This window comes from Lindgomyces ingoldianus (genome assembly GCF_010093535.1).
Source record: "Lindgomyces ingoldianus strain ATCC 200398 unplaced genomic scaffold BDR25scaffold_17, whole genome shotgun sequence".
Lineage (NCBI taxonomy): Eukaryota > Fungi > Ascomycota > Dothideomycetes > Pleosporales > Lindgomycetaceae > Lindgomyces > Lindgomyces ingoldianus.
Genome location: NW_022985178.1, coordinates 911,648 through 934,943, shown reverse-complemented (window position 1 = coordinate 934,943; position 23,296 = coordinate 911,648). Strand labels below are relative to the sequence as shown.

The following is a 23,296-nucleotide window of genomic DNA, read 5'->3' as shown; positions in this document are numbered from 1 at the left end:
TAAAGCACCGATTCATCTTCGTGAAGCACCACAAGAGCTAGAAGTGAATTGAAAAAGGAAGGAAATAATCCTCAGCCGCAGCTGCTCTGCGTAACTTCCTCATGAGATTGCTTGGCACCCGACGTCTCGGATAGCCAGCCAATGGGAGTGGATCCAGTACGGGGGTACTCCCGATCCATACCCCACGCCAATCCTCACTTCCCCAGCATCGAAGACACAATATTCAAACTTGAACATTCAAACTTGAATATTCAACCCACTATATGCCATCGCTACACAATTGCCTCTTTGAATTACCCTCTTCCTCCACAAACCTCCAACCATTAGTCCGCTTCCGTGTGCATGGCATTCACCTTCACCATGGGATTCTGTATTTTCAGACCAGAACGCCGCTCCAAATGCTATTTCTTCCTCAGGTACAAGGTATCAACGGCCGATGCCAGACATATTCGTGTACCTTAGACCGAACTCGGCATCGGCATGATACAAAGCCCGGTCGGAGCTTGGAATACTTGACGCTGGCGAGGGATCGAACATCTCTGAATCGCTCGCCCCCCTAGACTTCAAGTTCCGGATGGTCCGGCGCAGCGACTCCATTTCAGAATCCTGCTTCTCTTTCTGCATCGACAGCTCCTTGTACTTATCCTGCTGTGCCTGGGACTCCATTGGCATCTGGCGATTCTGAAGCACGCTGATGGATAGATCGTACAGGAAGTCTTTTGGCACGTCGCCGTATGTCCCAGAGAGAGCCGTTCCATCGTCGTGGTCGGAATAGAAGTCAACGAGCATGTTGCGAGCTGGGCTTTCCTCGGGGGTGCCGCCGTAGATGATCTTAACGCATTTGATGCTTGGGAGATACTGCTTTCCATCTTTCCCCACCTGCTTGAATCGAGCGGAGATGGCTAGAAGAACGAGGTCTTGTGATTTATGGTCAATGAGGTACTCGCAGAGGACATAGAGCTTGCATAGGGGGATGTATTCGTCTTCTGGCGAAGCATGCTTGAGATCTTTAACTGGAAGATTACCAGAGTAGAGGAGCTCATTATATAAGGCGAAGGTAGCTGGCTCAGCGGTGCAGAGTGTGATTTCCTTCTTGTCGGACTCGTGCCACTTGCCGCTCATGGCCTTCTCGAAGCACTGGGACCGTGGGCAGATGAGACCCTCGTGGACGAAGAACTCTTGCTGTTCGTTTTCCGCCCCAACGACAACTTTGATGGCGGCCGTCTGAGCGAATCTGTGCCTGGTCAGCAAGTCGGGTTCGAATCGCCGTGTGGCGTTGTATACCCTGTCTCCTTTCCACTGGAGACGCGGACGTCCCAGTTCCCCGTCACGACTGCGGTCCGCGGAAACTTCCATGAAGCCATCTTGTCGTATAAAGAAGTCTCAAGCTTTGAGTTAGAGAAAAGAGAAGAACCTAAAGTGGAAGTTCAAATTTATGAGCCACGTTGGAGATCACCTGTTGTTGGGATGGACAAGCGCGAGGCTAAGACACTGATAGGACGAATGTCTACTTCAACAGAAATTAGGAGTCTCATAACATCCTCCTCTTTCCCAGGAAACGGTTTGAAAGACCAAATACATCTTAATTTATTTACGTGGCACGCAATAACATGCTGTGGATGCATCTGTAGACCGGGGAGAAGCATAGGAGGCGATTTCGATACAATTTTGTCGTGTATTGCTTACTACCCCCGGTAGCTACAAATATTCCGTGGGTTTATTGGGAGATAACTAAGATTTTATCATCGAGATTCATGACATACGGTCCACCTGCAAAGACGCCCAAGAGCTAACTATACATATGCCTAGGCCTTATCCCCACTGGAGTGGCCATGAGTCCCCTCCTCACCAAAGGTGAATACATGGTAATTGGCGCTTTAATCACCGAGGGACTCATGAATAGCCCTCTTTCTCATCTTTGGCTTCTTGGCTGACAATCGAAAAGGGACACTAGAACCATCAATCTTCCCATCTAGGGCGGGATTCTCTTTATTCTCCTTTTCGGAATGGTCACGTAGTAAGCTACTCGAAGTAGACATTTCTCGCCCTTCCTCAGAGAATGACCCTATCCTTCCTTTCGTGGCAACTATTTCGGAAGTCAGGTTTGAAATTTGAATGTCCTTCGCTTGAACCTCGCCCTCTAGTGACCGAATAATTCTGTCCTTTTCTTCAAGTTGCTTTTTTCTCTCTGCCAACGACTTGAGTCCTGTCCGGTTCCTTACACGGAGTGTATGCGTCAATTCTTTATATGGGCGTTGCACCTGATTTTCGAGCATGTGAAGTGAAAGGTCATATAGGAACTCCTTCGGTACGCTATCAACCGCCCCAGAGAGGCATGTTTTGTCCTGGTAAGAAACGTAGAGCTCGATCAGGAGGCGGCGCGCCGGGTCGCCTGAGGGTGTTCCTTCGTAGACGATCTTGATGCAACAAGGAGGCGGGCAAGCCACAGGACCGTCCATATCTACCAGGGTGGTAAACTGCTGAATTCTATCCGAAATCATTTCCTTACTCTCGATGTCTTCTAGTTTCTCTACAAGAACGTAGAGCTTGAAAAGTGAAATATACCCATCTGTGTCGGAATCGCCACCTAGGTCCGTCTTTTTCGGCGCCATAGTCAAGAGGGTGTCTCCATAGAGCATCTTCACGAACATCGTGAAAATCTCCGGACTCTCGTTTTGCAATTTCACTGCTCGCTCGCCCGATCCGTGGTACTGTTCGCTCATGACGGTGGCGAAATACTTGGATCGAGAGCAGATGAGCGCCTGGTGGACGATGAACTCGCGACGGTTGGAAACCGGGCCGACCAGGACTTTTACTGCTGGTGAGGTCACAAAGCTGAGTTGTTAGTGCCGGCTTGGACCTTTTGTATGGTTCGGGGAATACGTACTTAAAATCTGTGGGCGTTGAGACGCTTGAAACTTTGGTCAATTCCATGCTGGGAAGGTGAGAGGTTGGTTGTAGGATGGGAGAAAAGAGGCGGGATGAAAATAAGGCGGAGCCATGCCGTAGCAACTGCTGGTCATTTTCAATCACTGGAATTGCTCAATTGTTACCATGGTGATTGTTTCCAACCTTGCCACTTTGCGACTTGATAATTCTGGTTTGCAGATCCATTTCCATTACCTTCCATTAGCCGTGTTTGTCTTTTATTTCTTTGTTCTTCTCCCCCATCTGTGCATTCACATGCCTCTGTGGTGGTCGCTTCTTCAGCGCACCGAGCAAAACCTGATGGAGGATCTCTTCTACACTCTTGGACAGCTAAGACACGTCTGCATGATTGGTGTAAAGTTAAACGAGCAGACCGCACACAGAGCCGAATCACGGGGTCTTTCGTAGATTATTCGCACATATGTGAACCCAAGATAGCACAAAGAACCGTTCATAGCCCTCACTCAGTAGAGCGCGCTTCAATTTTCGTAAGCGCAAGATATTTAGCTCTGACATCTAATAGTTTCTCGAAAACGACATGGCTTACTCAGGGTAGGGTATTCGTAAGATACAAGTAGTGGCCAAGAGTATGAGTATCATTCGCGGATGGCGTGTCGTGGGACGGTGGGACCTTGTTTTGCACTTATTTGGTTTCTGATCGGAAGGGGGTTGAGGTAAAGTCACTTCAGTTAGAGCGCGAATGTGGCTAGGCCATATTCAGAGAGGCCCACTTCTTCTACTCAGACTGGGCTAAGTGGCTTTGTCCTTCTGCCACGATTTCAGGACTACCACGCTGAGCCTTCTCTGCTTCGTTCCTCCCGCATAGGTCCACCGCATATCCTCACGAAACGATGCCCCTTTTGACATACAGTGATGATGGCAGGCTCGGTTTTAGTCGACGAGGAAATAATGCCCCCCCTTATGCAATACTTTCTCATATGTGGGGCCTGACGAGGATGAGGTGACTTTCGAAGACCTTGCAAGTAGCGCTGACAAGGACAAGCCTGGCTATAAGGTCCTCTTCTGCGAAGAAAAAGCACGCTAAGATGGATTGCAATACTTCTGGATCGACACGTGTTGCATTAATATGGCGGACAAGGCTGAGTTCTCCCACGCTATCCGGTCTATGTTTCGCTGGTACCAAAACGCGACCAAATGCTATGTCTATCTATCAGATTTCTCTACAAGGAAGAGGAAAGCCGACGCTATGCTTACCGAGTGCACTTGGGAGCCTGCTTTTAGGTCTAGTCCATGATTCACCCGCAGTTGGACCTCCAAGAGCTTCTTGCACCTAGCTCAGTAAAGATCTTCTCTCGAGAATGGAAGAAGCTTAGTAACAAGATATCGCTAAAGTTATGGATCTATAAAATCACAAGCATCCTATGTGCTGTACTTGAAGGGGCCCCTCTTTCCTAGTTCCGCGTCAACGAGCGGCTGCGCTGGAAAGAACACCGGGAGACTAAAGGCCAAGAAGATGGAGCGTACTAGCTGCTCGGAATATCTGAGGTTGACCTAGTGCTGGTGTATGGCGAAGGGGCAGCGGGCGTGTTTAGGCGTCTTATAGACAGGATCCATAAGCTGGAAAGATGCTTTTAAGACATTCACAGTACTGATCTGCGTGACAACAAGAAGCGCACTAAAGATACAAAGGGGGGACTGCTAAAAGACTTGTATTGCTGAGTCCTTAACAACATCCACTTCCAGCAATGGTACAATGACCCGCAGAGCCAGCTGCTATAGATTAACGGTGATCCTAGCAAGGGCAAGACAATACTGTTCTACGGCATTATTGACAAGCTACAGAAGTTAATAGCTAAGACAGGACTTGTGTCCTACTTCTCCTGCTAGACCACTGGCTCACGCATTAACGCTGCAACAACTGTACTAAAAGGGCTGTTGTTCTTGCTGGTTAGCCAGCAGCTGTCACTTGTCTCTTGTGTTTGGAGGAAGCATGATCACGCAGGCAAAACCACGTTTAAGAATGCAAATGCTTAGGTTGCTCTGACTAAGATCTTTACAGACATGCTGCGGGACCTAAGCTTAACTGCTACATACCTGATTATTAACGCGCTAGACAAAACTTACTAAAACTACTTAACTTTGTTGCAAAGAATTCATCTGTGTTTTCTTGCGTCAAGTGGGCTGTCTCAAGCGGCAACTGGCCAAACATTGAAGAACAGCTAGAGCGGGCAAACCACAAGGTAAGGCTGAGCCTGAAGGTGAATGCAGAGTCTGTGTCAACAGCTGTACAGACATTTATTAAGCAAAAGGTGTCTTAGCTGGTGCAACAGAAGAAGTACAACAAGCAAACCTAAGGCTTTGCGTTAGAGCATTTGGCGTTAAATGTAAACAACACCTTTCGTTGGGTAGCAGTGGTGTGTCAAAAGCTCGAAATGACGGCGAAACAAAACGTGCTTAAGAGGCTCAACTTGTTACCGCCTGGACTGGACTCTCTGTATGAGCAGATGATGCAGTAGATTAGCAAGTCAGACAATGCAAACCTCTGCAAGCAGGTGTTGGTGTCGATCGGGCTCGTGTACCGGCTAATCACGCTGAAGGAGCTCGTGACGCTTATCAAACAGCTGGGAGAAATAACTAACAACAAAGAGTTGCACGAGATTATTGGCCTCTGGGGCTCGTTACTCATCCTGCGAGAAGATACCATATACTTTGTACATCAATCAGCCAAGGACTTCCTCCTTGCTCAGGCGGCTAAAGAAGTGTTCCCATCTAGAAGGGAGGATGTTTATAGCGCTATTGTTGCTAGGTCACTCGAAATAATGTCTAGAACCCTGCAGTAAGACATGTACAACTTAAAAGCGCCAAGGTATCCTGTCAATGACTTTAAACAGCCATATTCTGATCTAATAGCAACGTCGCGCTACTCATGTATCTACTGGGTCGATTATTTTTGTGACTCAAATGCTGTGTCTTTAGCGAGCCATGCCAAAGATCTGCTAGACAGAGGCGTTATTGATGTGTTTCTAAGAGATAAGTATATTTTCTAGCTAGAAGCTCTTAGTCTTTGCAAAAGTGTGCTAAAAGGCGTAGCCTCAATGGCGAAACTACGGTCGCTGGTTCAGGCATGTCCGCAACAAGCATTTTAGTTAGATTGATTCTATACTGACGAAACTAAGGGAAGAGGAGACGCAACTTTATTCACTGAGCTTGTTCATGATGCCTATTAATTCATCATGTACCACAAAGCAGCAATGGAGAGTAGCCTTCTCCCACGACTCGACCTGGCTAGCGTCGGCGTCGTACGACAAGACGGTCAAGATCTGGGATGCGAGCAGTGGCAAGTACCTTCAAACACTCATCATTAGCGAGGCACTCTTCCGCATCTCATATGACATCACTGACTCATATATTCGAACGCATATTAGTACTATTAAAACCAGCACTCTATTAGGTTCGAGACACCTATCCCATTCGAAACTTCAGAGTCCTTAATATCATGACCTAGACTTAAGTGTAGATGGCGTGTGGATAACATATAATTCAGAAAACCTAGTACGGTTACCCTCAGAGTATCGACCATTATGCCCGGGGGTATCAGAGAAAATGATTGGTTGTAGTGTTGGAACTAGAAGGGTATGGATATGCAGAGTTAAGCTTAACAAGCTTAACACATTCTAAGGCTAGAACATTTATATCATGATCAGTTACTTAGTATATTATATTTTTCTCTATATTTCATACAGGGCCGAGGATCAGCACGAATATACAGTTTGCAGATTTGCCACAGTGAAGCTTTGAATCAAGTCACAAGATGTCAACGTGCAGGATTAGAGCTCCACTGTACGTGTTAAATATTTGCTACTTGAGTTTGGCCAAATGCAGACGAACGCCTAGATCACGCTGGCACGGAGGACGATTAATCCACTCTTGATAGGCCCTTGCAGTGAATAGTTTGCTCTGCTTGCTAAAGGATAGAGACTGCGTATTTAGTTATCACTGTGGCTAATGAGTGTGGCTAACTATTTACTGCCACGCTACTGCTGCTTCGGAGTCGATCCTTATATTCTAAGCGTAAGCATAGCCATAACGCCTAACAGCTATAATCTTAGCGTTACTAATGATAAAAGTAAATTACACCGTGATGACTACGTAGGATAAGCGGGTCGCTTTGAATTAGCTAGGATTAGTAATATCTTTAACTAGAGCTACCGACTAGGGTGGCGGCCTTATATGAACCCACGCGCGATAGCAGGCACAAAGCTGATAATAACTCCCTATTATTATTAACGCTATAAGGGTCTAAGGCTTGGATAAACCCTTTATACCTGTATTGTAAGTGTTAAAAGCTTGATGTTAGTGCTTAGTGCATGGAGATTGTATTGCCAGAAAAGAAGTCTCTAAGCGAATTAGCGAGAAAGCGACGATGCGAATGGAATTTATAGGTTAGAAAGGTCTTAAACGTCCGAAGGTAGCAACATCACATAATTTAATTTAAAGCTTAAAGTGTTCGTAGAGTTCGAGTCACTTAAAGTCAAAGCACCCCTTACATTTTCCGGCACCATAGATTTTCCGTCATTTCATGGATTTAGTGGGTACGAGTTCAGAGAAGATAATTATTTTTTGCTTTTAATTATGATCGGTGTAGTTGTTTGTAGTTTCAAGTCGGGAGAAAACCTCGACGCTAATTCATGTCAATGTACGCTCCAGTGATATACACAGGAATCGACAAGGAGTCGAGAGCAGCCTTACTAGCAGGAGGCACATCGCGTATATTCCATTGTCTGTTAGGTTTCCCTGATCTGTCATGATATTTTATCAACGTACGATTAAGTTCTCTTCATAGTTGTTAGGTTGTACGTTATCGTAAATTGAATCTTGAGTATGGGTTGATTCTACGATGACGTTCTACTTTCTGATGTAGCCGCGGAAGTCACTGGAGAGTGAATTGCAATCATAATCACCATTACGCATTCAACTTAAGCTCTGTCGGAATTCTTCTCTATGTATCGCTTGCTGGTGCCTTCACGACCTGAGGCACAACCTCAACCCAATAACCCTACGCATCATTAGCGTCTTCTTCATTCTCCAAGGTCAACCTCAATCAGAAGGACACTTACATCGGGATCCTGCACAAACGCCAGCTGCCGAAACACATGTTGATACCCCTGCACCACTTCTTCCTCCTTAATTTCCTCTGGCAAACCCATCTGTCCCACCTTGGCCTCATCGAGCGGCTTAATAATCTTGTACCCAAAATCCTCAACTCTATTCAGCGTCTCTGCGACATCAGGTACTGTGAATCCGATATGGCCGAATCCAATCCCACCTTTCAAGTAATCGTTCCCGTTGTTGTATGGCGTGTTCGAGTCGGCAGGTATGTGGTAGAGCTCCAGAAGCCCTTTGCTTGTACCGAGATTTGCCATTCCTAGGGAACTATCAACATCATCGCTTATCCCAAGGGTGTGATAGAGGAGAACTCACCAACCTCCCTCGGTCCCAAGTAATAAATTGTCCACGGCCCCGCATTAAATACAAACACAGTATGCAATCCAAAACAATCGTTATAAAACCTCAGACTCTTTTCCGGGTCCTTTATCCTCAGCATAAGGTGATTGAGCCGGTATTCCGCCGTGGCTGGAGAAACAGAACGAGGTGGTGGGATAATGTGTTTGCCGGGGGCAAAAGGACCAGATACGGAATTAGGTTTCAACATGCTGGTGGCCCGATTCCCGGGATATGGGTTAATTGGAGCGGGATATGTGGTAGTTCAGAGGGTAGGGAAGGGCGTCGAGAGCTCGATCTTCGGGTTGATTAGTGCTTGTGCAAGGATAGATCTAAATTCGTTTAGTTTAAAACCTGGAAAATAGTGGTGGGGTTGTGATGCCTTAGATAGAGAAGATTTCCGTCGCAGCATCGACAGTGTAAGGCGATTTGGAGAAGAGTTTCATGCAGGAACAGTCGAAGTTGGGGTAAGTTTGAGAATGTGGGGCATGATAGTGGGGTTGCTAGATGATCGACGCCTCGGAGAAAGTGTTCCGATTCGCTTTCATTGGATCGGGGATCCATCAATTGTCACAGAAAGGGAAGCCCTGTGAGGAAGCCTTGAGAAATTACAAATAAGGGTATGAATAGGCACGAAACCAGGAGAGGCTTAAGATGCGAAATAAAGAAACAGGATTAAAAGGTCACCGTCCCCACTAGGTTACCCCGTGATAGTCCGACTGCTTGCCAAAATTCCAGAGTTTGGAGTGTTGCTGGCTTCCCAATATTAGAATCCATATCTAACGGTAACTTTTACGCTTGCCGCATCATTCGACCACCCAGGGTACTGGAATTCGTCAGCATAAATTCAGAAGCTAAGCTTAAGGATAAACAAGAGGTGAAAGGACTCATTTAGCGCTGAATGGTCTTGTCGAGTTGCTGCTAATGGACCCACTGAATAAATTGTCGCAAACTCACCTTAGCCCTTGCAATGACAGCGATCCAGTCACCCTCCTTCAATGACTCCAAGAAGCCCTCGCCTCCTCCAGCCCCTTCATTTCCTTCGAATCTTGACTCCCCCCATACGACCTTGTAGGTCGTTCGATGGTGGTGCGCAACACGGTTGCCTTGAAGGTACCACGTTAGTCCACCGTCATCGTCTTGCGCGGGGCCACCTGGCACTGTGGAAGGGCGTGGGATGATATCCCATCCTGTTCCTTCTAAGGAACGCTGGAATTCAGTTGATCTGCAGTTGCTCATCGGCACGGGTGGCGTGGCCCCAGCTACTCCCGCCCCATCCCGAAGAATCAAAGTCTCAAACCAGGAAGACGTGTTAAAAGTTCCTTAGACCTATGTCAACACACACTGGTCTATGAAGACCAAAGGTAAACTTACCTGCTGTGCCCGCACTTGTCCAGCCTTGATCATGACTCTGCATCTCGAACTCCACTTCTCTAATCTTCACATTCTCTTCTTTCTCCCCGCCAAGCATCTTCTTCATGTTCTCACCGAAGACGTGAGCAAGAACGCATATTTTCGCATCGTACACTCTTGAACCCCAACGCCCTTCCACTGTGACCGCACGCTCTGAGTGAAACGACTCTTCTGGCCAATAGCGGGCTCGCTCTAAGATGTCCAGCACGAGCTCTAGTGGAAGGTACAAACGAGCTAGCATCGCGCGGACAACTCGCACGTCTGCATAAGAAGGCACAAAAGGGTCCTCGGTCATTGGGGAAGTATTTTTTCCTATTGTCTGCTGATCTTCTGTGACTTGTGGCGGGTTTAATGCTGGGGAAGGGGTAGTTGGAGGAATAGAACGCAGGCGAAGAGCACGCAATCTTTCCGCCGCCATGACGGCTATATCTTTAGGTATGATAATGAGGTGTAAGGCCTGAGTTGTGGAGTAGTTGGTTCGTTCAATGCAGCCTGACTACGCCATACTTGTGTTACGTCAGTGAGCGAGGTGGCCACACGCTAAGCCGTATTCGGTTTTACCCGCACGTGATCTGACCTCCCCAAGGTTACTCCGCCTCAAGTTAGAACGGCTGCTGAAACGAAAAGACATGAAGTGCTGACTCTGCTGCTTACTATCCTTAATACGTATGGTAGGTTGTATTGCCGTTTAGATGTTGATCCCACAACGGCTTTTCTTTACCCCCCAACTTTGATGAAGCTTAATTCCATCAAGGGTCCCAAAATCCCATGCCTAATGTACAATTACGTATCATCAAAAAGAGAAGTTGAATTCATAACTCCGCATCCATGCTAATGCTACCTGTCGTTAGTTGCTTTGGTATTTACCTGTGCAACGGCATCATACATCCTGTCTCACAGGCAAAATTTCCTCATCCCCAGGTGTTGGCCCTCGACTGCCCTCTGGCCTCGAGAAGCTCTCACCCCTCTCCCTACTCCTTCGCGGATCAAACTGCACACTCCATTCCACCCCTTTCTTAATAATCATCATCTGGGAATCATCACTGGCTTGATCGCTCTTCCGATCCTTCTCCTCTTTATTATCTACGGCACTAGCTCTGGCTTCGTACCCGGTAATCTCCGGCCTTAATCTGCCCAATCTCAGCGTTGATCTCCGGCGTCCGTTGTCTCCTGGGCTTCGATTTTCCTTGAGAAACCCGGGATCATCTTCGATATCCACAGTGGCCAGCGTAGTGGTAGCCGTTCCAGAGCTTTTAGATGTCAGAGCCGAGAGTTTGAAGTTTGAAGAGCCACCGGAGCGGCCAGAGGGGTAGTGCGACGCACGCGAGGTTTCTGGGCGTTCGTACGCCATCATGAACGGTTTTAGGTACGGGATAATGGAGGCTATGATGCTATAGCCGATGGCGAGTTGGGTGGCAGATACGACCCGGGAATCCCAGAGGTGGGATGTGGCGGGTTCGAAGGGGCGATTGAGGAATACGAGACGGGTGAGGGAGAAGGCGATGTTTCTGGATTTGTTAAAAGAGGTGCAGACAGGGGGTATTTGTTAAGGGGTTGCTTACGGTATTCGACACGAAAATGCCCCTACTACGATCATTTTGCTTCCGAAAGACATCTGGAGTCCCCAGACTATGTATACTGAAAGCGATACAATGCCGATTTCAATCAGCGTGTCGAAGCTCGCAATAAACGCCCATCTGGCAAAAGAGTTTGTGCAAGTCGCCATATCGTCTGTCCACGGTCGATTTGGGTGACACCGAATCGCCTCAAGCATGATAGATGATACAAGCCACGTCACTGAAGCTGCAATTGCAAGCCATATGGCACGCATGTGCGCTCGGCCAGGGGTTAAGTAGAGGAAGAGGAAAGAGGTCGAGCATTTCGAGAGGAATAAAGTGGTGATGTAGAAGAGATCTGCGACGAACGAAAGCTGTAGAGCCTTAGTATCGCAACTACTGCCATTACCAGAGTAGAGGATCGTACCTTCTCAATCGTGGGAATATGCGATGGATTGATGTTCTCTTCGAGTTTCCCCAACCCTTGTTGCAGCTCCCGGAACACCAGCGATGCTTGCACGATGGCGAATATCTACCATGGGTTAGGCTTGTACGGCTTTAGGTCTAAGAGCACAGGAGCGGACTCACCGATGCAGCAAAGAAGGTATAATCATCGACTCGATACACGCCAAGACCACGCCTTACGAATATCCTCACAGCAATCGAAAGCAACACCAATCCCAACGCAAACCCCGTCAAAATCGCAATGAGTCCGCTTTGATCTGTACTGCTGATACCCGCCAGAGGTTTCGATATGCCCGGAGGCAGTCCGGTCGGCGTTGGAGTAGCCTCAGCATCTGCCATGAACACTCATCTACAACTGTCCTCTCGAGGCTAGTCAGTGCGGGAAGGGCGGAGCGACGGGAGGGATCGAATTAAAGAGGGCACGACATCGGCGGTTTGAACAGTGGGCTAAGAATGGAGAAATAGGGCTAATGCGAAACCATGTCTTTTTAACAGTGCTTCACAAGAAATTCGTGTTCCCTCGACACGTTGTTGCACACCGATAATTCTTGTGCGCCCGGCAAGTCAGTTGGATTGGAGCCCTCAGATCGCGCTCCTGTTTGTCGGAGCACAGAAGGATGTGCGAAGTTCGTAAAGGATTGGCCCGGCCCGTTCCAGTAGGCTGGACGTTATCAACCGTCAGCAGGCCAGTCCTTGAGGGGTGTCCGTGTGCTGCACTGTCGTAAGCAATTAGGTGCCGAGGATCGAGTCCCGGAGAGGAAGCTGACCTTTTGTACTACAGTTGCACCAACTACTCTATTCTTGTTATTCTTGCACAAAGGCCAGCGACAATCTTCAGGCCTCTCTGTTGCTCTCCTCGGACCCAATTCTCCAACAATTAGTGGCTTGAAATAGCGTCCCAATGCGGAGGTCCAAATTGTCATGCAGGATGCGCTCCCTGCACCCCTCGCTTCATGCAGCCTTCCCATTTCCCTCCAATACTATCCTTCATTAAGTTCAAATTAGGGATCGTAAGGATTCGGCAAATCCACTCAGCAGACGGCAGTCGTGTTCGTGCATCCGACGAGGATCACCCGCTAGTCATCCACTCGAGCGCTGTGATTGCGCCATTTCAGGGAAGCGCCGGACTTCGGACACCCTACGCGCTTAGGCGTTCGGTCAAAGTCGTTTTCCAGCCTCGTTCCATCCCCGAGAACGTGCGCGGCCTGGCGGCTGCTTTCACGAACGCCAGCGCCGAGGAGCCATGGCGTTGGGCAACATCGAACGATGGTTGCTATTAGCGATGTCCTAAAACGTCTCATACTCATCCGGCCTGAAGGCGATTCTAATGCGTACAACAAGGCTGTGTATACACTCTTTCTCGAAGATTATTCTTCATGCACAAACTACCACAATTCCTTCCTATCTACGATATATTATTGAGGCTGGTATATAAGTTTTCGTCGCCCTTTCAACCCCCTTAATCTAGTCTGGAAGCCCTTATCTCCGTAACCGGGCCATTGTACACCTTTCTCCCTTGGAAAATATACATAAGAAGACTCAGAACTAAAACTCCCACGTACATTACCACAGCCCAGTTGAAGGTGTCCAATGCAACAGGCGTTTCGTTCGGCCAAAAAGACCAGAAGAAGACGAAAGAGACATACGCAAGACCAAGGCAATTTACCGGCACACCCCATTTGCCTAAGCTCCAGCGGGCGGTTGGGATAAGGTCAGGATGTGTGATACGACGGTACAACACGCAGCCTATAGATACGGTATACGTTGTCATGAGTGCGACGACCTGCAGTGATATAATAGCGTTGAAGGCGGTCGTCGACCCAATGTTGATAAGTGAAAGGAGCATAGTAAAAACGCATGTCAAGATGATCGCGTTGGCGGGAATCTCTTTTCCGGCATCGACATGACCGATCCACTTGCTGAATGGCAAGCCTCTGTCGCGCGCGAAAGCGAAAGTTTGACGAGCCGTGGATGCATTGAATGATATGTTTGCGGCAATGACGAGAATGAGGACGATGATAGTAAGGGCATTGACACCGGCCGTACTCACGGCGGATTTGAAGACGTAGATGAAAGGATAGGTCGTCGGATCATCTAGTGCGGCTTCAACGTCGTCGATACTGAAGAGGTATGTGATGAGGAAGATGATTGCCATGATACCATTGCCGACATAAGACCAGAACAGAGAAATCGGCACGTAGCGGCCTGCATCGCGGACTTCCTCAGCCATATGTGCGGTAGCGTCCGATCCTTGTTTTGCTCGTTAGCCGATAAAATTAACGTACGCATCTGAAGTGGTGCTCACCTAACATAGAATAGATAGCCGTAATCTGACCAACCATAAGGCTCAGCCCCATGGTTGACCAGCCTCCCATATTTGTGAATTCTGTAAAGACCGATTTTGCACTCCGATGAGGAGCCATGACCCAGAGCGTGATGATAACTGCGAGGAAGGCGAGCACATGGAGGATTAATAGCCCATTCTGAATCCTAGGCCAGATCTGGGCACCCCAGATGTTGACAATGAAAAGTACCAATACCATCGCAAATACCAGAAGCGTACCCTGCCACCTCTGAGGCTCATAAGTAGGATAGTTGACGACGAGAAGAGCCTGAACGATAGTGCCAGTTAAGTACGACCCTGAAGCATTGCCTGCTTGCCATGAAAGCGTCGACATCCAGCCCACCATGTAGGAGAGAAACTGCTGGAATTTTGGAGGCGCAAACTCGGAAACCTGCCTTGATATTAGGAGAGTGTTAGAAGAGGCTATAGGAACTTACCCAATGATATTGCCCGCCCGAAATAGGGGCCATTGAAGCCATCTCCGCCAGGCTCAGCTCAACGAAGCCAAAGCCGATGAATGTCCAGATATATGACCAGAAGACTCCAGCAACACCTCCATCGACAAGACCCTGGGTGTTGGCGATGAGAAGAAACTCCCACACGGCTGTGAGGACGACGGCAAAACTCAGCGCAGACAGCGGACGATAGTTCCTCTACGTTGGGTCAATGTGTGCATTGTTGGAGGAGTGAGGGCAATGCGGCGACTCTGTCTTTGCATTAGAGAAGACCAACCTTCAATTCTTGCAACTTGCCCATCCTCCACATATCCTTCTGGTCAAACTTGGTAAACCCCGGCCTCGCCGGATTTGCCCTGGAGTACTCATCGTCCTGGCCTTCCGCCTCTTCAACACCATCGAGGCTGTATCTCATCTTATTGAATTCCATTGAAGAGCTTTGAGCTTCGGCTTTACCATTGGATTCTGCCATCTCGAAATCCCTCTCAATTCCAGTGAGAGACAAAGATCGGCTCCTGCAGACCAGAAGAGAATGTGACGGGACGAACGGGTGCCGGTGTTGGACGGGATGACAGGATGACAGAAAGACAGGGAAGAGAGTAGTACCGACAATCCGGGGCCCCTCAGCTATTGAAGGAATTTGCGCACTTCGCGAGCCTTTAGGTAGACCCTAGTGTGGTTGTCACGGCCAGGATGTCAAGCTCGCGCTTGCGGGTGGTTCTCCGCCACCCGTCTTAGCGACCCTGCAACGTCGTCCGACAAATCGATCCTTCAATATTTTACTTCCAAGACTTCAACAACTTGGGTGGTGAGGCTGATCGGTGAGTGGGATAAGGTCGTGGCTCGAAAGTGGCACGCGAATCTCGCGAGGGACTGAACCAGAATGTCTTTGAGGGCTACCATCCTCTCATCGACTGAATTGATAGTGTTAAACCAACTAACAACTAACGAGCGTCTCTTGTGCCCTATTCATAGCTTTGAATCAAACTTTCTCAGACGGTGGCCTGTCCGCAAATTCCTGGCAAGGATATCTTACCTGCATGGCGCAACCATTTAGGCTACGGAGGAATACTCGCCCCTGTGATTCCGTGCCCAACCCACATTCTCGGGACCACAGCACAGCTTCTTCACCTATGACAGCCAATTGCAGTGCGCTGAGCTGACAACCCACATGTGATTGTGAAAGTTTGCATCGGCAAATACGACGAACGAAATCAAGGGAAAGATAATAAAATTGATAATTCGTGAAACCATAACCACGTGAGGGATATCCAAACTTACTACAAGAATAACAAAGATACACCAACGGCGACGATGAAACTCCATCCGAGGGACCCTGCAGAGTGTCCCGTTTCGCGCGCGACCGACTCTGATCCCTTCTGCAGCGGCGGTGGTGGCACACTTCCGCTTTTGTTCTGCCCTCCGGCGGATACACTGCTGGCATCACCTGTGCTGCCTTGCACACAACTCGTGTTTCTCCACATCCGATCCACAACACCCTTCCAAACCTCGGTAACATCGTTAATCATCGGCGCTGTGAACCACATCCTGCAGTCTGCAGCCTCATAAATGAATTCGAGTGGGGTTTGCGATGCATCATCTTTGCGCAAGTTGTCTCGCAAGTTGATACCGCCAGCTGCACGATCTCCTGAGTAGGCGGAACGTCTGAAAAGCTGTGTCGCAAACGCTGTTTTGCCAAGCTCTGTCTTATTCCATGCAGCTTGTTGCTCGGGACTGCCAAGACTGCCTTGAAGTCAGCTCAAAGTTGAATACATGCAGGTCGAAATCGACAAGGCTAGGGTATCCCTCACAAGAAGATAATTTGAGACCGAACTTGTATATCGTCCCATTGAAAGTTCTGGGCGCCCTTGGTACCTCCGATACCTTGCATCGGGCCGAATTTGGGCTGTCCCCCAACTGCGATGGTTCGCACGCCCCCTTGATTCTTCAATAACTCGGAGACGATGGTGCAGGTTGAGGAGCACATGCCATCATGCAACTGAGGAAGTTTAGGATCAATGCAAAACCTCGTTTGATTGAAATACTTACCATGACAATATTTTCGCCTTTGAAAGGCTGGGGTGTATTCGTCTCGTTCGTATTATTCAGGAATCCGATGACCGAAAAACCGGGATACGTATAGCTCGGCTCGTCACTGAAATTATACCGAATGGTGTTTGTGAACGAGTCTCCATTATGTTGCGCAGGTCCAAACATCTGCGCCCACGAGTCGATCTTCTGGTGGTTAATATCCAGCTGATGTTGATAGTTAAATCCGGCTGTGAACAGGACAATGTCGCTTGGTGTCGTGCCGTTGAAGTTGTCAGCGAAGGCGGTTGCATTGCCTTGGACATAGGTTGTCCCAGCGTCGAAGTCGCTTGTCATTTGACCCGTGATGTTCATAGCTGCATTGGCGCGATACCGAGTAGCGCCAAACGGTTCTTGCTCGCGCTGGGGGAAGACCTGTTTGAAGGAATCATAACCGAGGATAGCATTCCCACCACCATTCCCACGGAGATCGAAAATAAGTTTCGTCTTCTTGGCTTGAACGGACATCCTGATAAAGTCGCGCATGATGTTTTGGAAGAGTTGCACATCGGGTGATTCATAGCTGGGGATGCTGAGAACTGCCACATCCTAAAGCAGTGTTAGAAAATGATACGTAATGTCTCCTTGCATGCATACTTCATAGCCAGTGTTATTGATCCAGTAACCTCCTAAAGAAAGGTTAGGGTGAATAATGATTGCCTTGGGATAGCCAGTATGAGATGGCATTGCCGTTGAAGTACTCGATGCGGTGGATGTGGCAGTGCTCGTTGTGGTAGGCTGTGGTCCTGTGCAGAACTTGCTGAAGAACTTCTCCCCGCTATCGACCCCAGTAAAATTGGCAAAAACGACAGCAACGTTCATTACGGAGCGAGTGGTTCCGTTTGCAAAAGACATGGTCGTGTTAGGTCCCGTATATCTTCCAGATCGGAAGGACCCCAGGAAAGTCGACCCTGAAGCGATGAGAGGTTGGCTTGGGAATAGAGCGTTCCATCGAGTATCGGCATCATGGAAATCAGCTTGTGGAGCAACAGTTTTAAGGTATTCTTCCACTCCTTGACCATTGATCGTCCTAACAGGAGATGGCTTGAACGAGCTATCATTCTGGGCTAGCTGAAAGTCGCGATATGCAAAGATTTCTGGAAGAGCAACGCCATCAGAAGACACAGAGACAAGTTCAGTTCCGGCTAGTCGTTGGAACTGCATTGCGCCAGCAAGAATGTCTGGTTGCCATGCCAAGTGGTTGTCGTATGCACGATTGAAGAGCGTCATGAGATCTAACTGGAAGTCGTACTCATTCCTGTATCCGCCAGATGAGAGTTGTTTCTGCATGCTTTCCATTTCCCCAATCACATCCACCGGGTCCTCCGTGTACTCCGGGGGTGGGTTTTTGAGGTAGGCCAAATTCGACTGCCATTGTAGATAGAGCTTGAGGTCGTCAATTAATTTTATATTTCCGTCCTTGTCGAGGGGAACGGACTGAAGGCACATAAGCCCAAGTTCTGCCGGGACGACCTTTCGAGCTCCAGATGGCAATGCTGCAATGGCGCTACTGACAACAGCGCATGGCTCTGCAAGACCGGGTGTCGCTGGAGCGGTTGGGGCGGAGGATGGGGGAGGAGCCTGAGTCGAGTTGGAGGGGGTCGTGGTATTTTCCACTGCCGTGACATCAGGGACTATTGCGACTTGATTGATGTCGGTATCTGGAAACCTCGGCACTCCATACATGTACGGATATATTCGCGCCGATGCCAGGCCGAAAGAAGTGCTCAGGAGTACAGGGAGAAGCATGTCTGCGAAATGGCCCGTGAACCGGTGCAATTGTCCAGTGTCAATACGACGATCAGTGAATCCTAGCTCGTCTGTCTCGATGAGCTCGTCGGTGAATAGCAGATTTCCGTATTAGGACATTAAGAGGGATGAGCGAGCCAGCGCCTTTACGTGAAGGTATTCCAAGCGAAATAGAGATGCTATGACAACAACCATGGATCGCTACAATGATGACACAGAAGCGAAGGAACGACACAAGAAGTACCGGAGCAAAGAAATGGCAGAATCATAGAGGCAACTGCCCAGGTACCTCTGTGACTTTGAGTCGCGACTCCAAAGACACCGGTGGACAGGAAGGCTATTTGGAGGGACGAGAACTGGGGAGTATCAATCTAGGTATTCACGATTAGCCTGTAGCAAGAGCGTCGCATTGTCAATGCGCAAAATGCCGGAGGGATGCTAAAACGCAAGATCTGAGGATGCGAAACCGAGTGCGTGTCCACACTTCGGCGCCTCGACGAGCCTATCTACAGCATTGACTGTGAAACAAATATGCCACGCAGCAGAGCGGAGAAACTGATAAGGCCAAAGGCATGCGCCTCCGGAAAGAGTTCGCCCGCAGGATGGAGCCATGATTATAAGAACTGTAAAGGATGGTGAAGTGTGAGGTGTAGTTGAGGGAAGGTCGCCAAACGGACGCGAAACAGGTGGCTTTCTTGGTTGACTAAGCCACTAACCCGTTCAGGCTGCAACCAATGAAGGGCCGTTAGTTGCCAACCGGAAACGTTAGAACCAGCTTCAACAACAAACCTGGGGGAGAGGAAACCATAGATTTGGCTCTTTCAAACTTACTCAGCCTCCCCTCGGCTTCAATGAAAATTCCACAGGCCTCAAGCAGTAAGTGTGGAGGTTTCTCCAGTTTACAAGACTGAAGCACAACAGATCTTAGACTCTTGTCCACGGTAGCATGTCTTTCTCTCCAGAATGTCCTTTTCTCCTCGCTTATATGAGCGTTCATTTTGTCGCCATTCGGATGGGCATGGTTCGATCAACACCATTTGGAAAGACATTGGAGATTGCCATGGATTGGCACCGATGATTGGTTCGAATCGAATGTAATACAGCTGGGAAGGATATCTAAATATCCGAGTGTCAGAAACCCCGTTGAAGTCCCTGGTTGAGGCAATTGGAATAAATAAGAAATAAACCACATGCTGAGAAGGGGCCGAAGTGAAACGGTTCGATAAGAACCCCGAAACAACAGCTCGTGGCATGAGTTGAGAGCCAATAGTCGACAAGGAACACTGGATCGGTAAAGGTTGTGCGCTGACCCTGGATTGTGTGGAACGGTTAGAGCGAAATCCAAATGAATGGGAGAATTGCGCGTTAACACCTATCTAGACAGAAGGCTAATTTTGAAAAGTGTACCTCCGTAGCTGAGGTATGCAATTGCTCTCAGGAAGAGTATGGCTCGTCCTCCATAGAGATGCTTAGGTCATCCTAAGAGGAGAATCCTCAAGAAATTCGAGCGGAAAGCTTCCCACGGCGCCCATAGGTCATGAATAGTCCTCCCTCTCAACTTCCAGATTTTCTTTGTGACCCCAAACTGGGCTCGACCGAGGAATGCCTTCATATATTCGCTCGAACGCACTTAAAACGTCGGACGAAAGCTTCTTTCCCTTGCCTCAGCAAGCGTGGCTCGAATGGGGACATTCTTTGTCGGTACATCGTCGGTACACTCACCAAGGAGGCACAAGCCAGCCAATACATCAGATTCATAGATTCTTCGAAGAGTAGAAACGAGTTCATGCGGAGGAGCTGAAGATAAAGCCGGATCGTGTAGGGTTCCCAATCGAGAATCAATCACTCCCGCTCCGGCATGTCATCGAACGTCAACTTCGACTTCAGAGACTCGCACCTATTCTGACGTCACGACTTATAACCACAGCAGGTCTATGTTGGGTCCAAGCGTGATTGAATACGCGTCGATTGAGAACTGATGAACCTGCCAAGGCTACCCGTGGTACCCATGTGCAACAACCCTGAAGATCAAGGGTTGAGCGTACTTAACAAACTTTAGCAAGTAAACGCGAGGATTCCGGTGGGCATACATTGTACGGTAACGCTATAGCGTGAACGCGGATTGCAGATAGCTTCTAGGTAAAAGGAGCATGGGAAGACCAAGAGCGACAGCTCTGCAAGTTGGATTCTGGAAGCGGATAGGGACTAAGTAACTTTATTTATTTCTTCCTCGCGAGATCTTGTTATTTTGCTTTAACTCTAGCTCAGTCGTACACCTTGTCCGAGCATCACCGTCATGTCTGAACTGGTTGTTGGTGCAGCGGTAGTGTATTGTATCGATGACGAGCCTCTAGGACAGCCATGATGCGTAGAGAGGTACAGGCACTAGTAGATAATGGCTTGGCCTATTTACAGTGCCTGAGACGATGAAGTGATAGACACCGACTCAAACACCAATCTTTAAATTTTCCTGTGAGACCGTAATGTTTGCCTCCAGTGAAGTATGGTTGTATGTCTTATGCAGGCACCGGCGCTGTGTCTGTGTGGCTGAGACTTTTAATTGCAAGACACTGACTCAGAAACGAGCGTTAACAGTTCACAAACCGGAGTATCTCGGGTCTTAGATTGCCGACAAGAGGTAGCTCTTGGTGAGAGTAAATAAATACATTGTGGAAGAGCTCAAATAGAGGAACGATATAGGAGGTTAGTTATTCGTGCACAAAAGCCCAAATGGCTTGCAACAGCACAAGCTTCAATTTCTCGTAGGAATTACTGCTCTCCCACAGAACCTGTTACTTTGGAATAAAATGCTCGGATGCGATTGTGGGTGGGTGTCGCATTGATATTCAGACATTGAACGCAAACTGTGAAGAGGCGAGAGGCATCCAGCGAGAAAGGAAGTTGGGAGTTAGCTAGGTTGCTGTTTAGTCTTCTGTCGTCGTTACCCAAGTGTGAACGAAGCGTACGGAGGCGTTGAATAATTCAAGAAGCTTTTTATTCCAGCATATACGAGGTACCGAACTGAGGCGCGCGCTTCGAGAATCCCAGTAGTGTCTGTGCAGCTGTTCGCTCTGGCAGGGCTTCCTCCGAGTTCTTAATCTCGTGATATTCAATAAACTGCAATCCGCCGTCGTGGTACCAGAAGGCGCCGCTCCCCGTTCGAATAAACGCACCGACTAATCAAACAGAACATCCCAGGGTAGAGTTTGCGCTTGCTCTGATCCGTTCGGCCAAGATGAGTGACCCATCTCGGCGTATATATCAACGAGCAAACACCGTGCCTGGCTCCCTTCCGGGTAGATGGTCTGAATGAAGGAAGCCTCAGGAACCCCGCTGAAATCGGGGAAACACTCCCTCCCTCGATCCTGAGACAAGTGCATCTACTCTAGTATTCTTCGCTTTCAGGTCCTATAGTCTTTCGGCTACAATTTAAAGCTTGCATAGTTCATCGGTCTCCGAGTATTCGTCGGGTACATTAGATTTCGACGGTATCCGATCGTTGTAGAGGATGGTAATATACAGTCCGAAGGTGCCAGGGTTGCCATCTGGCAAGCTAATGATTCGATCAAACATCATGTCTGAACTGGTTGTTGGTGCAGCGGAAGTGTGTTGTATTGATGACGAGCCTCTAGTGCAGCCATGATACATGGAGAGGTACAGATGCTAGTAGATGGTGACTTGGCCTGGTTACACTATCCATTTACCATTCAATACCTGGAAGAATTCAGATCGAAATGATACTAATGCTTCATGGATGATAAAGGTTCGTTGGGCTGGGGTGTTTCCCACACAAACTTGGATGAAAGTACCATCGATTCTTCGAGGATGAACATCAAAGCCTTTGCACATGCCAAGAGTGGAAGCTAGACTATCCACGCTAATGATTGTTCGTTGGGTAGGCGGGGATCCAACCCCCTGAACAAGCTCATGTTGCCGGCGGAATGGCTTCAGATACCTGTCATTGTGATGACAAGCATGCCACGGGAACAACTTAGTGATCAAACTATGAGGACGTTCTCTTGTGTAATTTCAGGTCTCGGAGAAACAGTACATCTCAATGTCTCATATTTCCAATAAAGAGCAGTAGGTTGCAGGTGAGACGGTGTATTGCTGCGACGTGACGCGACTCGGCACGGCGTCGGCCAGCTAATTTCTTAGCGGTGAACAGCCTATGCCTAATCGGGAAGGACCCCCAGAATAGCATATTCAGGTTTGAGAAGGTGTGTTTACGATGTAAAAGGGAGCTTTCCCTTAGCAGCTCCTTGTATAGTTTCAATATTCACTTGAAGAAGTAGGCTCCCATTATATCGCGCTCAAGACGTTTAAGATCCGTACCTAGGCGGAGACCCTCTACCTACCGCCGCCTGCTTCTGAAGTACATCGCGCTTATCCCCCTATTGCTAACAGGAAAGAAAGGCTCAAACGCAGACGCCCGAATAAGTTAGAACGGCTTTTCAGACGTATAATCCTCCAACAAAACATCATCTTGCGTATATGCATCACAAAGTACTGCATCGCACGTGATGGCATGTTTCACCTAATTGCCATTGTTCGCTAAATTTTCATCTTGGGGCTCTCTCTCGCTCCTAAGACCTTACGCCGTAGCCCAATCTACCTAGCTTTGGCTCTCACTACCGAATTAACGCCCCCTCTATCCTCGACCTACCTTTGTGACAAAACCATGCTATACCATTGTCCAAATATTCAGCCATGGTGCTGAGCCCCTTCAGGAAGCCGAACCCTACTATATGTCATTAATAAAATCTCCTTCGGGCCTCCCAAACCAAAACCCCATCCCATCCTTCACCACAACCTCATCTTCACTCTACCTATAC

General features: G+C 48.4%; 9 protein-coding genes across 9 annotated transcripts; 1 reads left to right on the top strand and 8 right to left on the bottom strand.

Moving 5' to 3' along the window:
- Window positions 1-426: 426 nt before the first annotated feature.
- On the bottom strand, window positions 427-1,364 carry BDR25DRAFT_369738 (uncharacterized protein; the record flags this gene model as incomplete). The annotated part of the gene is made up of 2 exons (XM_033697113.1): window positions 427-1,234; window positions 1,285-1,364. 2 exons carry the CDS (start codon window positions 1,362-1,364, stop codon window positions 427-429), a joined length of 888 nt encoding a protein of 295 aa, XP_033547352.1.
- Window positions 1,365-1,877: 513 nt separating this feature from the next.
- Window positions 1,878-2,723, bottom strand: BDR25DRAFT_314689 (uncharacterized protein; the record flags this gene model as incomplete). Its single annotated transcript, XM_033691471.1, has 1 exon — window positions 1,878-2,723. One exon carries the CDS (start codon window positions 2,721-2,723, stop codon window positions 1,878-1,880), a length of 846 nt encoding a protein of 281 aa, XP_033547351.1.
- A 2,156-nt stretch (window positions 2,724-4,879) lies between these two features.
- BDR25DRAFT_325701 (uncharacterized protein) lies at window positions 4,880-6,035 on the top strand (the record flags this gene model as incomplete). The annotated part of the gene is made up of 5 exons (XM_033692228.1): window positions 4,880-4,923; window positions 5,003-5,198; window positions 5,406-5,725; window positions 5,756-5,906; window positions 5,937-6,035. The coding sequence occupies 5 exons, from the start codon at window positions 4,880-4,882 to the stop codon at window positions 6,033-6,035; spliced, it is 810 nt and encodes a 269-aa protein (XP_033547350.1).
- A 1,853-nt stretch (window positions 6,036-7,888) lies between these two features.
- BDR25DRAFT_287482 (Glyoxalase/Bleomycin resistance protein/Dihydroxybiphenyl dioxygenase) lies at window positions 7,889-8,882 on the bottom strand (the record flags this gene model as incomplete). The annotated part of the gene is made up of 4 exons (XM_033688329.1): window positions 8,774-8,882; window positions 8,371-8,723; window positions 8,007-8,314; window positions 7,889-7,945 (listed from the first exon to the last, which is right to left on the bottom strand). Exons 2-4 carry the CDS (start codon window positions 8,600-8,602, stop codon window positions 7,889-7,891), a joined length of 597 nt encoding a protein of 198 aa, XP_033547348.1. The 5' UTR covers window positions 8,603-8,723; window positions 8,774-8,882.
- On the bottom strand, window positions 8,467-8,882 carry BDR25DRAFT_393954 (uncharacterized protein; the record flags this gene model as incomplete). Its single annotated transcript, XM_033698284.1, has 2 exons — window positions 8,467-8,723; window positions 8,774-8,882. Coding segments are annotated over 2 exons (176 nt in total), but the record flags the coding sequence as incomplete, so codon positions are not given.
- A 100-nt stretch (window positions 8,883-8,982) lies between these two features.
- On the bottom strand, window positions 8,983-10,271 carry BDR25DRAFT_262445 (uncharacterized protein). Its single transcript, XM_033686762.1, has 3 exons — window positions 9,766-10,271; window positions 9,349-9,713; window positions 8,983-9,217 (listed from the first exon to the last, which is right to left on the bottom strand). Exons 1-3 carry the CDS (start codon window positions 10,220-10,222, stop codon window positions 9,158-9,160), a joined length of 882 nt encoding a protein of 293 aa, XP_033547347.1. The 5' UTR covers window positions 10,223-10,271; the 3' UTR covers window positions 8,983-9,157.
- A 218-nt stretch (window positions 10,272-10,489) lies between these two features.
- On the bottom strand, window positions 10,490-12,431 carry BDR25DRAFT_262441 (uncharacterized protein). Its single transcript, XM_033686761.1, has 4 exons — window positions 11,949-12,431; window positions 11,788-11,892; window positions 11,367-11,734; window positions 10,490-11,312 (listed from the first exon to the last, which is right to left on the bottom strand). The coding sequence occupies exons 1-4, from the start codon at window positions 12,162-12,164 to the stop codon at window positions 10,685-10,687; spliced, it is 1,317 nt and encodes a 438-aa protein (XP_033547346.1). The 5' UTR covers window positions 12,165-12,431; the 3' UTR covers window positions 10,490-10,684.
- An 853-nt stretch (window positions 12,432-13,284) lies between these two features.
- BDR25DRAFT_226353 (amino acid transporter) lies at window positions 13,285-15,039 on the bottom strand (the record flags this gene model as incomplete). Its single annotated transcript, XM_033685202.1, has 4 exons — window positions 13,285-14,075; window positions 14,131-14,560; window positions 14,607-14,822; window positions 14,902-15,039. The coding sequence occupies 4 exons, from the start codon at window positions 15,037-15,039 to the stop codon at window positions 13,285-13,287; spliced, it is 1,575 nt and encodes a 524-aa protein (XP_033547345.1).
- Window positions 15,040-15,888: 849 nt separating this feature from the next.
- On the bottom strand, window positions 15,889-18,564 carry BDR25DRAFT_35287 (uncharacterized protein). The gene is made up of 4 exons (XM_033695071.1): window positions 17,310-18,564; window positions 16,674-17,261; window positions 16,436-16,623; window positions 15,889-16,367 (listed from the first exon to the last, which is right to left on the bottom strand). The coding sequence occupies exons 1-4, from the start codon at window positions 18,459-18,461 to the stop codon at window positions 15,905-15,907; spliced, it is 2,391 nt and encodes a 796-aa protein (XP_033547344.1). The 5' UTR covers window positions 18,462-18,564; the 3' UTR covers window positions 15,889-15,904.
- Between the last annotated feature and the right edge of the window lie 4,732 nt (window positions 18,565-23,296).

Excerpts from the sequence above, each read along its gene's own strand:
- BDR25DRAFT_262445 (XM_033686762.1), bottom strand. The coding sequence starts at position 10,222 with ATGGCGGCGGAAAGATTGCGTGCTCTTCGCCTGCGTTCTATTCCTCCA. Across the intron at positions 9,714-9,765 it reads GACAAGTGCGGGCACAGCAG|GAACTTTTAACACGTCTTCC; the intron begins GTAAGTTTACCT and ends CATAGGTCTAAG. Across the intron at positions 9,218-9,348 it reads CTGTCATTGCAAGGGCTAAG|TACCCTGGGTGGTCGAATGA; the intron begins GTGAGTTTGCGA and ends GACGAATTCCAG.
- BDR25DRAFT_262441 (XM_033686761.1), bottom strand. The coding sequence starts at position 12,164 with ATGGCAGATGCTGAGGCTACTCCAACGCCGACCGGACTGCCTCCGGGC. Across the intron at positions 11,735-11,787 it reads ATATTCCCACGATTGAGAAG|CTTTCGTTCGTCGCAGATCT; the intron begins GTACGATCCTCT and ends AAGGCTCTACAG. Across the intron at positions 11,313-11,366 it reads GCATTTTCGTGTCGAATACC|AAACATCGCCTTCTCCCTCA; the intron begins GTAAGCAACCCC and ends TAACAAATCCAG.
- BDR25DRAFT_35287 (XM_033695071.1), bottom strand. The coding sequence starts at position 18,461 with ATGCTTCTCCCTGTACTCCTGAGCACTTCTTTCGGCCTGGCATCGGCG. Across the intron at positions 17,262-17,309 it reads TCAATAACACTGGCTATGAA|GATGTGGCAGTTCTCAGCAT; the intron begins GTATGCATGCAA and ends ACACTGCTTTAG. Across the intron at positions 16,368-16,435 it reads CGGTCTCAAATTATCTTCTT|TCTTGGCAGTCCCGAGCAAC; the intron begins GTGAGGGATACC and ends ACTTCAAGGCAG.